At 41.7% G+C, this 12,429-nt stretch overlaps 1 protein-coding gene across 2 annotated transcripts in view; it reads left to right on the top strand.

Moving 5' to 3' along the window:
* Positions 1-12,429, top strand: part of alk (ALK receptor tyrosine kinase) — a 365,563-nt gene that overhangs the window by 306,672 nt on the left and 46,462 nt on the right. For both annotated transcript variants that reach the window (XM_068717693.1, XM_068717694.1), the window contains exons 7-10: positions 2,638-2,772; positions 3,385-3,488; positions 5,700-5,872; positions 7,433-7,521. In XM_068717693.1, the coding sequence (XP_068573794.1) occupies positions 2,638-2,772; positions 3,385-3,488; positions 5,700-5,872; positions 7,433-7,521 (501 nt within the window). The remainder of the gene's footprint in view (positions 1-2,637; positions 2,773-3,384; positions 3,489-5,699; positions 5,873-7,432; positions 7,522-12,429) is intronic.

Genomic DNA, 12,429 nt, shown 5'->3' with positions numbered 1-12,429 from the left:
AATCACTTCTTCCACAGATCTGTGGAAACATAAAGCATGTCAGTGTTACAACCCTTCAAATACATTTGACAATGAAATAATACTTTATTCTAGCTTTATGAAAAAACTATTCATGAGAGAGAGTGAGAATAATCTGGAGATCCATTTCCTAAATCTGATCTAAATTGTTTTTTCTACTGTGTTAATGAAAAAGGTTTTGCCAGGATAACTATCCTGAATTTTTTATTTTCTTTTAATCTTTGAAAACAGGTGATTTCTTTTCTCTGTCGGGATAATTTTTCTTTGTGTTTATTGTGCTAATAATCATATTGGCCACAAGATGCTGGAGTGCACCATTTAATAGGATTAAAAACATTTTCTTCCAGGTTTCTTCTATATAACTTGCGAACACCCATTATATGTATGTATGTATGTTTGTATGTATGTATGTATGTATGTATCAAACTCACCTGGAAGAAAACATGAATGCCTATTTAGAACATAGGGTAGTGATGCACTTCAGCCCTTTGTGGCCAAAATGAGTGAACAACACGCAACACTTTTTTTCACGGTCGGTTTCAAAGATTATCCAGGCAAAACCTTTTTCATCTACTCTCAACCTTTATTAAATAGAGAGAGAAAACATTTCAGTTCAGACTTTGATCACCAGAGCTTCTTTTTTATGATATGGAACCTGCCGTGACATGTTTTTATAGGCTGTGTCCTCTTGTCACGTCGTCATGACAGACACCAGTCAAGCAGCGTCGACATCGCATTGAAGTGACATTATTAGCCAAATGACACTCCACTACATTCATAAAGACTGAGTGATGTCCATGTCAGCTTTCATAAAACAGTAATGACACTGCGATGTCGGCCTTATTCACGCCTCATTAAATAAATTGTTTCAGGTTGAATCCATTTGTAAGTGGCTAAACTGGACGGATGTCAAACAGTTACGGATGACAGCTCAGGTCGCAAAAAAAAAGGCACTAAGTGACGCGTGCTAATGTGTCTGAGGTGACATCATCGCAGACTGCTTTATTCATGTCATGAGCGGCGATCGGATGATGTGACTTTGAATCCCCGTGCTTTGCACGGAGAGACACCAACTGGTTTATGTAACGAGGAGAATGACTCCTAATATCACAAGACACAGAGGAACACGACATTTACTCAATACCCAAAACGTCCAGAGGAGCTTTTGGTTTGCTCGAGGAAACAACATCAAAAAAGAAAAAAAACATTTCTGGTGTTTTTAATACTTTAACATAAAAATTAAATAGCGTTAGCTGCATTATATTGGGTCTTTAAAACCTGTCAACCTTTTTTGTATAATAAACAAAACATTTCAAAACTAGTGACATTGATGAAGGAAGCATTTCTCTTGCTTTTCTTCCTGAAGAATACCTGCTTCATGGTCTCTGTTTCAGGACACTTTCGGTCCTATTATCTGGATGAGGCCATTTCCAAAAGGCACTCTGTTATCTGGCCACTTAGAGATTCTTATCGGTAATGGGCACTCACAGACAGTAGCTGGGGATGAAAAGGAACATGAAGCAAAGTTATGGTGAAATTTTCGAAACACTGAGATGACAACTCAAACCTGCACCAGTGTTCTCGCCATCAACTAAAGTCTGACATGAATTACAAACATTTAGATTTAACATTCGTAATTTAACAACAGCTTTGCCATCAACACATCTAGGTATTCGAGGTGTGCCTTATGTTAGTCAATAAAAATCCATGCTTCTCTCATTTGAACTTCATTACTGTCATAAACGAGTAGCAGTCTTGAATACTCCACGCTGTTTGATTTAGTCATATGGCGGGTAATTCCAGTGGTGCCATTTCAGCTCCTTGGTAGGATTCAGTGATTTGAAACTGATGTGGAGCCCTATACATACACTATATATATATATATATATATATATATATATATACAGCCCTGTTATCTGTAAATGAAGATGGGCTAAAAAAAGAATTCCTGAAAGTGAAAAATTCAATCAAAAAATGTACCTTTGGTGAAATAGTGGGTGTTTTAATATTTGCACTACCTAAGATGTAGGTGATTTTTTTTTTCTGTCAATTTCTTAACCAAACATAAAAGGTGAGACCTTGCTTGCAGATGGAGGAGTGTTCACTTTTTCATTAAGACACGTGGAAATGCACTTTACATTCCAATTACGCATTTTCACTGCATTGCGGCCGCTCGTGTCGAGTTGCTTCCGAGCTCGTGGCGTTCTCTGAAGCTCGCCCAAAACGCATCATGTCACCACCTCAGCTTTCTCATTTTCCCCTCAGACCCTCTTTCCTTCTTCATTTTCCATTTTCTGCTTCTGTTTCTAGAGTAACCTCCAGCGCACCTCAACCCTAATTTTCACCAACACATTGAGTCCTGTGAGCCATTAGTCTCCCCCCGCATGGCTCTCTCCTCACAACCTCGTCACCCTCACTGTCTCTCATCTCTTTGATTCCCCCCCCCCCCCCCCACACACTCCCCTGTCCTCTTTCTCCTTGGCAGTTTGGCTGTCAGTGTTCACTCCATTCTCTCTTCTTTCAACCACCTGCCGGGCCTGTCCACTCATTACTTGCCCCTCCTCCTCATCATCTTCTCCTCTCCTCTCCTGATGTATTCTCTCTCCTGTTTCTCTTCAGGCCACTTCCTCAACGGCAGCTACTGCACCTTTGAAGAGGGCGAGTGCGGCTGGCAGTCAGTACCGGGCCGCGGTCTCTCCTGGAGGAGACTCCAGTCGCCGGCCAAGGCCACCAGACAGAGCTGCCCGTCATCAGGTTGCTCACACACAGTTTCTATTGATCTGATCAAATGATGACATGTGCATGCTCTCTTAAATGCCTATACAGTGGTGTTGATGCCTCATTAAAATGGACTTCTTTAAAGGGGAACATTAAAAAAAAAAGCGCGATATTGAATATATCAGTCTTAACAGTCAGGAAAGATCACGAGAACCTCTGATGTGTCACGTGTTATCCTGCTCAGAGCGCAGTACGTCTCGCCGTAAACAACAGAATCCTACTTGGATGTAAAAGCTCCGGCATGTAGACCCTTGAGTCCGACGTACATCTGCGGTTCACTGTCAGTGTCGTGACGCGATGAGAATCTAATGTCTCGGTTTGCTGAGGCTTGTTTTTGTTCTCAACTTACATAAGTCTCAGAGGTAGTGTGGAGCATTTTATACCATGTTTGGTGCTTTTAGGTTCATTTTCTTGCACATTTCTTTTCATTTAACCTTATGACAACCCTTTAGTTATGTCAGTTAAGCTATGAATCAAAGTAGAGCAACGGGAGAAATAATAACGTTGGCTATAATCGCTTTTCAAAACCTCTCCATTTTGAATCTTTTTCTTCTTCTGCGCGTGTAATGACTGTTTGTGTGTTTTAAGGTGCTACATTCAGCGTGGAAGGAGGCCAGTCCAAAGGCCAGCGGAGCTCAGCGATACTGAGGAGCCCTCTCTTCCCCCCTCCCCTCAGAAACTCCCGGTGCACGGTGAGCAAAGTACAGAGTCGTTTCTCCAGAGAAAATATAATCTTCATTCTCTGAGCTGCGCATAAACCCTAAATCAGATATATCAGGCCCACCCCCCTCTGTTACTGCTGCTGCTGCTGCTGCGTCTGTCGAGCGCTCTGTTCTCGCGCGACACATATGCTGCTTTAAATGATGACGTGCCAGATTTGCCACAATGATTATTAGCACCTTGGCCTCCCCGCAGTGAATGTTCCAGTCCTGTCATTTTTTTTATGCCTCTGCGCCAGAGATAGCCACGGCCGGAGGCGATGTGTTTTCGGGTTGTCCATTCTCGTGAACTCAATATCTCTGGAACGCCTGTGGGGAATTTCTTCAATTTGGAAATAAACATCCACCTTGACTCAAGGATGAACTGATTAGAATTATCAAAGGTCGAGTTCACTGTGACTTCACAAAACACATTTATGGCCATGACTCAAGAATATGTATGTTTATGACAATTTCAGACAAATGTCAAATAGGTGATTACATTTTGGACATACAAACTGCATTGTAAGGGGTCAGAGTTTATTGTTGTTATTACCTTTCTAAAACTAATGTGTGATAATAGTAGCGTACAGCTTTAACCTCTTGGTGTCACTATGACACGCTTTAATTTCTCATTTTACCATAAAACAATAGTAAAAACAAAGAGATCATGAATACATTTGAAGGCTATGTGTTGACATTCAGGGTTATGTCATAATAAGATAACACGTGTAAATAATAATAGAATTTTCAAAGTTGCATTTTTCAACAATATTCTTAACGGTATTTTTCAACAGTTAATGAATTGCTTGCTTAATATTGTGATATGTTAATAGCTCTCAGCTGTCAACGTGCCGAGACAGCAGGTAAACAGATCCTAACAGGCAGAGAGGTTGACCCCATCAATCACAGATTGAATCTGCTGACCTAGTTGTGAAAATAATCAGAAGCCATGCATTATTTAGATCATGACGCTCACAGTGCACGCCTCCAGGGGTGATTGGTTGTGCACTTGAACCCTTGATTGATGCTGTTGCATCCAGAATTTAGTTATGTTATTTTGATATCGCTCAGCTCAGCGACCTTTGGCCCCTCTGCATGTGTACTTTGCATATTTAGAGTTGTGACGGGGGTGCTTGGAGATGAGACAAGCAGACACAGAATTCAGGGATGGAGGTGGGAAGGAGATGGAAAAGCTCAAGAGGTCAGAAAACAAGATAATAGGAGAGGCTGAGAGGGAATACATTTAGTCTGCACAAGAGAAACAAGCAAAGGAACTGGCCGCAAGGAAGACAGAGAAAAAAGAAAAAAAAACCTTGCCTCCCAGCTTCACAGCCAAAGATTAGCCATGATTCCAGATTAACACTCTAAATCCTTCTCTCTACGCTGAACCGGTGCCGGTCAATCTACCCTGTCCGCTCTTGGACAACTATGTTGAGGATATTAGTTTTGGGTATTAGCTACAGACCACTTTCATGTCGTGCCCGGTGTGCTCTGTGCAGCGCCTGTAATCTTGATGTTTAAACGGCCACCATGTGGTCCGGCGGTCGACGATAAGGATGGCAACCTGCTGTCGAACAAGCACAATGCAAGTGTTCGCCATGAAAGCACCGAATTCAGTTGTCTGAGTATAGTGTCGTTTCTATGTGTGCTTTTCATCAGGCTTAAGCCAGCATCTGTTCCACTTTAATGGTGAAAGCAAGAATTATGTTCTTGGCGCCACCGAAATGCTGTAGAGGGACATGGTCACATCCCATTGCTTGTTAGCAAGCTTTAGAGTTCAGACTTCCTTTTACTATTTAATTCCTGACACGGCCTGGTTGTTGTGTAATTTGAAGCAGGTTTACACCGACCATATCCCTCCTGGAAACAGCAAATTGAGATTGATTTGTGCCGAAGCATGCAGGAGAAGCGTGTGTAGCAAAATACCCCGAATCATGATCCTGGATGAATTTTATTAATCTTAGAATAATTAGTGAACTGAACAGATGGCTGTTGCTGATTGAGCTCAATGCAGTTTCAAGTACATTCCTTCCTTGAGTGATGACACAGTAACTCGGCTGGTTTTCTTCATGTCGACAATTTTTTTTCTATTGTTGCTATGTAATTCGCTCTCCTTATTTCTCAGCATGTAGCTCAAAAATCCACATTCTCCTGGTCACCTTTACTGCATCGCTCATTTCAACTTCCACCTTACCTCAACAGGTGCGGTTCTGGCTGTGCTCTGGAGGCTTGCAGAGGGGGGCGTTGTCTCTGTGGATTGCTGAGAACAGCACAGGCCCCGAGGAGCAGCGCAGACTGTGGCATTCAGCCAGCGAACCCAAATGGGAAAGGGGCTGGAAGCTCATCATAATTCCCCTTTACGGGCTGGCAGACTGGTACGGAAAACACTTGGTTGTTTCGGCACGTAACAGGCAGTTTGATTATATCAAGCTACATGTTTGGACTGTATGAAGGCATCAAACTGGCACTTAAGAGCAGACCTCTGACACACTCAAACAAATACTCGGAAAGGAAGTCTTAAGAAACAGAACCAAGAAGCTGTTCTTATTTCTATCTACCTCGATGCAGATTTCAAACATTTACATTTTCTCTCAACTCTGCAGAATTAATGAATCCCATACGGACTCTAGTCTTATACCGTGGACCTGGATGTGTACAGTTGTACAAAATAGACCCCTCTCTTTTTGCTCCACAAAGAGAGGAGAAATCAATACACAAGGCTCTAACCACCCGACTTGCCTCCCAATTAGCTATGGCCCCGATTTCCCCTCAAACGAGAAAGAAATTAAAACAAAGTAGAGTAAAGCAGGATTAAAAAAAGAGAAACCCCAACTGATTTCATCTCTGTTTGCCTGACTGGGGGCTTGGCCATTCGAGCTCGGATAATCCTGCTCCCCTGAGAGTGATTAATTTTTGATTCCTGGGTTATGTAGTCAGCTGTGCTTGTGCTGTTAATTAGAATGTCATGTCCTTAACCATTGGGTGAACCTGTCAGTCTTTGCGCGGTGACCTTTGTAGAGCTTAAATAGAATCAGAAATACAGCCTGAAGTGCAGACAAAAGTCCGGACATAACAGACAGTGTACTATGTAGACTCTGCATGTGAGTGTTTTTGTGGGTATGCCATCAGGTTTGAGCATCAAATCATGGACTTCACAGATACAAACCTCTTATCAGTATGACCGATAGTGTTGAAGAGGAATGACTTTGGATTTAGAACTCATATTTACAGTATAACAGCCACAGACAATCACTTCCTGTGAACATCATTGTCTGAAAGCTAGAAAATGTCAAACTAATCAATAGACAGAATTATGAGGAAATACGCTGACGTGTTGTTGTTTTTGCCTGAAAGTTACATGTAGATGAGAAGATCACACCAATCTCATGTCTGTAGGCTAAATATGAAGCTGGAGTGAGCAGCCAGTTAGCTTAGCATAAGGACGGGAGAAAAAAAACGGCGAATTGACATTTTTATCCTTTGATGTTTGTACAGCTAATCATAAAAAATATAGCATGTTTATTAGGGAGCTTTAGAGGGGCTGGTAGGTAGACTTTGTTAGAACTGAGAGTGGTATCAATCCTCTCATCAAAGAAAGGAAACAAGCATATTTCACAAAATGTCAAACTATTCCTTCCAAGGTTTTGGACTTATAGGTCATGCTGTCCATGCCTACATTATTTTGTGCATAAACATATTCCATTTAGAACAAGAAAATATCTTTCATCCCTAAAGAAGTTTTTCCTGTATCTGCTTAAAGAGCTAACAGTTCTTAACAATATAGACTGAGCTGTCACAAAGCCTACAATGCACACCTAAAGCTCAGTGACATTTTTCTTAAAACGCTATAAATTCTTCTTCATATCCTTTCAGTCAGAAGCTATTCAACCATTCACAGCTTGCACGGTTGTTAAAACAGCTCTGTCCCTTCGTAGGTTTTGGCTGCAGTTCAGCGCAGAAGATGGACCCGGTTCAGCCATCTCTATAGACAACGTCTCTTTCAGTATGGACTGCTTCCTGGCATGTGAGTACTATTAAAAAGAGTTTTCCACTCTAACTTCATCGGACCTTGGTTGAGTTAATGGAATTCTTTTCTGATTGATTGACCATGACGAGCACAATGGGGGGAAAAAACTGGATTGCTCTGAAAAGTGTTAACTTCTTTTATGGAATTCAGACAAAATTAAATAAACATTCAAAGTGACCTAAGCAATTTAATTTGTAATCAAAACAGGTGTGCCCTATGTTCATGTTGCACAGAGATAAGATTTGACAGAGCGGCCGTTTTGTACTCTCTGAAGCATTCATCAAGGACGCACTTAACATTGAAATTCCCTTGACATAGCCATAATATAGTGCTCAGAACTTCTTTTTTATGCAATTCTCAGTAAAAACTCTTAAAATAATATCTGAAAATCCTAGCAAGTCTACTACTCCCTTAGGTATGATATCGTTATTAAATTAACTGCAGTTTTGCTAAGAGATTCATTGGCAAAACTTGTCTAATATATATTATTATGTTCTTTCAGCACACTCTCTTTGAGAACTTTTCATGTGTCCTGAAATGTCAGAACAGTTCAAATCCGCCACAGTATAGCTTGCTGACTGATAAGGGCTGTACTGCAGACTTATAAAGGTCAACCCTCACGTCACCTTTCCGGATACTTTTGTGTTATAATTGAGATGGTGCATCAGTATAAAAAAAAACAAGAGTGTGATGACAACCAAGTCTGACGTCTGGAGTATGAAAGGTTGGGAGTTCAGTGCCTCCCTCCATCTCAGAGAAACTGTTTGAGAGCGGTGACAGGAATAGTAATATAAACGTTGTTAAAATGAAACAGTGTTAAAGTGACTACATCCTGGCCAAGAATTACATTCAAGAGGCAAGGGCATTGATGCATTACGTGATGCTGGCCAGGGAGATCATAAGAAAAAAAATAAATAGAATCATAGATGTTTGCATCAAGCTGATAGTGTTAGCATTAGCTAGCATTGTTAAGATTATTAAACGGACAATTCATATTTTCAAGCAGCCTGGCTTCCTTGTAGCCCCTGGTTCGTTTTCAGGCTGCTAGCGATAGGTAGCGGTAGCATTAGCAACACTGCTACTGCTAGCTGCCTGGCTACTGTACAAAGAAAGAACGTAAGAATCCCAATTTAAATTCAAAACCTGGATCTTAGTTCTATGACAAAGGAAGGTTAAAACTAGTAAAAAAAATATATATATATATATATATATATATATATATATATATATATATATATATATATATATATATATATATATAGAGCATTTATTTTTCAGAGAGATCGTCCCTGTGGTGGACAGAATTACATAATGAAAGCGAGGCTTACATGGAACCAATCTAAATGCAGATGGTGTCATTATTTTATAGCCAACACATTGCGCAAACAACATTTCACATAAAAATGGTAAAAGCTATTGTCTATCTATTGTCATTATAAGATACAATGTTAAAAGCTGTTCAGTTGTGATTAATTAAAGCTATTTAGATGACAGTTGACAATAATGGATGATGTTTTTGTTGAATTTAGTCATTGATCGCAGATATAATACCAACACTATCGCCATAACTGTAAAATGCAATCAGATGACATGGGCTCATCTGCTGAATATGATGTGAGAGATTGCTGATTGGTCCGGGCTGGAGCAGATCGTCCTCTATCAGCATTGGCTTATTGGGTCGATGACTCTTGATTGAAAGAGATGACATTTTCCAGGAGATATTTGCACACCAATTTGTGTTTTATGTCCTTCAGAGCGGCAGCGGCGCTGGTATGGCAACGCTGAAGGATCCTCTATCCATGCTTTGCTCACTTCCATTACCTTCAGCCACACTTGACACAGCCACTTTTTATGGCCCATCAGTCAGACCAGCTGATGGGAGATGCCTAAGCTCAGCAAAGAGGCATCGCTTCCAAGAGTGATCACTGTAAGTGATTAGCATGATGGATCCCAGAGCGTCATGACACAACCCCAGTAATCTGTTTCGGTGGGAAAACATACTGTGAACACATTATGCAGAGGACCAGCCATCCGTGGCCTTCTCTTGGCTTTAGTGGGATTTATAGTTTGGCGAGCACGTGTGTTCGATGATGCGTCCGTTGCCCTTCAGGTGTTGGACCTGGTTGTCGGTTTTATCATTTCATCTTCACCAGCATCAATAAATTAGTTTATTGTGTTAGACGGCACAGGAAGTTCATCTTTTGGTCTCTGCCCTGTGCCATCACTTCTTTCCCCACACACTGAGCTACCTCCCCCCCACCATCACACTGTGAATGTGTCCCCCTCAGCAGCTGGGCCCTGACATCACTGGATTGTCAATGCAACGCTCCTTTCGAAGATTGGGGTGGAAATAATTGGATTTTCTCAAACTGTGTTTTAGCCACACACAGAGTTGTATCCTTGTTCAATGAGAGTCCAGTTAGTTTCTCCACTCCAGTTATGTGCTGTTAGTTGGCTGTTGCATTTGTGTTATCTGTCGTGGTAACTAGAGTAATACAAGTATGGATTGCAGTATGGATATGCAGCTGCACCTGTGGGTTATGAGAAACGCGGAGACACACCACGGACCAGTAAGTACAGATGCTCAACATTCCTCAGTGGGTTCACGGTGATGACATTACATTAGCGCTAATTAAAAGCACTTTATTAAAATGGTCATCTCTCCCAGGTCTCTACCAGCCGCTTTTAGAATCTACATAGAAGCAGTGCATGCAAGGTTACAGATTAGGAATCCAAAAGTACAGTATGTTTTTTTTGCATTTGAGAAAAAGGCCATGTAGTAGAAGAATTCTGACTGTTGGATTTTCCTCAGAGCTACAGCAATCTCAAGATATTTTAGGTTCTCAACACCCCCATGGCTTGCCTCTGGTGGGCTCCGGGCAGCTTACGGCGGCCTGTTAATGACCAGTGACAGCCACGCCGCCTGTTGCCCTGCCCTCTGGTTCCCACTGCTCTGTGGTGGACCTGCTGAGTCCTTCTCCTGCTGCAGCAGCATACCAATGCCGCATGCTCCGGCTCTGTCTCCTCCATAGCCCTGCTGCAGCGTGTATACTCCCCCCTCCCCCCCTGCTCAGAATAACAATGAGGTGAGCCTTATTAGCGACTTTGTTGAAGATGTAAAAAGTTGCTGGACTTGCTGCGTACACACAACACATCTCAGGGTCTTATGAACAGACGGACAGTGTTGTGCAGAAAGCAATCAAACACACTGCAGTCACTCGTGTGTGGTATTTGATCCATCAAATCTGCACATTAACTATATCTGTATCAAAACTCCCAAGCGGTGGTGACTTAGGCAGTGATATTTATTTGAGGATTACAGGGCGAGGGAATGAGCTATTGATTTTCAAGGTGGCAGATTTTAGGTAAGCAATGCTGAGGTTTTTTTGGGGGGTTTTTTCAAGTTTTGAGGACAAAGTTACAAAATTTTGTTCCAGTAGAGACAGCACTTTATTGATATTTATCACCCAGAGGACCACAGGTGCAGTTTCAACTTGTGCACAAATAACATTGATGTCAAGCTGTTTGCTCTGAGTTAAAGCAGGTTTTCTCGGACCAAATGATACAGCGCCAGACAGTTGCTTTCCAAACCTTTCAGCTGTTGAGGGAGTCCCCTGCCATATTGTCATAAACGGTGAGCCTTCAGCCTGAGGTGACAGGGGAGCCGGGACAGAGATGAGGGAGTGTTTTTGCAGTAAAATGATTACAGAGATAAAGATGAAAGGTCCTGCTTCTGTCCCCTGACACCTCCTGATGATGGCGGAGAAGGCGGGGCATGAGTTCTCACCAAGGAAGCAAATGACACTATGTGGGCAACTCGTCGGCTCGTCGCAATTAGGAAAACTTGTACTCATAGTCAGATTTCTGCTTGGTATTCCCCTCATGCCACTCCGTTCTGAGGCTTGGAAACACCACCTGCTCGACAGTGGGTTGTCCAGGAGTAGTTGTGGCTTACAGAACCTTTAAATCATCCTTTGCTGCCTGTTAAGAGAATTTAGAGACTTGAAACCTTATTTATTTTCTCCACTTGCCATATGAAATGCAAATAGCCCCTGAAAGCATCCAATCTTCCTCTCAACAGTCAGTTCCATATGCAGAACAGAACTGGATCTTAATATGCAGATCATTCGCACATACGAGTATCATTTACAATGCGTAGTTTGCATGCCTCAAGTATCCACACTATGCACATTGAGAGCTATGAGGATGGATGGCCCCCATTTGTGTTGATAGACTGAAGCATTGAGGCAGCATGGCTGAAACAGCAGTGATTCTTATTGTTCTGAAGTCGACTAGGCTGCGTAGCCTCTTTAGGTGGCTTATCCAGCTTTGATTTTTTAAGTTTAAGTTATAAATCAGAGACAGGACTAGCAGAATAGCAGCATGGTCAAGATCTGAGCCAATGCCCTTGTTTAGTGTCATAGCATTGAACGCTGGCTGCACTATCAGCGCAGTGAACCGCATCTGACTTCTCTGAAATAATCTCATATCTTCTGCTTGGCTCAACAAGGGTCAGCGAGCAACAGAGCCACAGAGGGGCTTTTTCTACAGAACATAACATCAAAGAAATGAGACGCTGGACAGAGCTCCTCAACAAAACATGGCCTTTCTTTGGAAACAAATTCAGAGTCATAGACACATTTATAGCAGCTCGGCTGAACACATCTGGGTTCTCAAAATAAGAGAGTTTGTCAAGTGGGAATGAAAAAGTGTTTTTTTTTGTTTTTTTTAAGGAAACGGTAATTATGTCATGGGGGCTATAACAGCTTACACATAATTCACAGAATGTAAATTGATGCTCATAATGCAGAACCAAATTTCTTTTGGGAAAGTGTTTGTTCATTTTTTGTACATTATAAAGATGAAATTATACTACCCACATGGACGAGTATACTAGGGTCTAGG

The sequence above is a fragment of the Cebidichthys violaceus genome, unplaced genomic scaffold (genome assembly GCF_023349555.1).
Source record: "Cebidichthys violaceus isolate CVI_PGR_0920_01 unplaced genomic scaffold, fCebVio1.0.p SCAF_22, whole genome shotgun sequence".
Taxonomy (NCBI): domain Eukaryota; kingdom Metazoa; phylum Chordata; class Actinopteri; order Perciformes; family Stichaeidae; genus Cebidichthys; species Cebidichthys violaceus.
The sequence above is the reverse complement of the archived record's forward strand: the minus strand, read 5'-3'. Positions and strand labels throughout refer to the sequence as shown.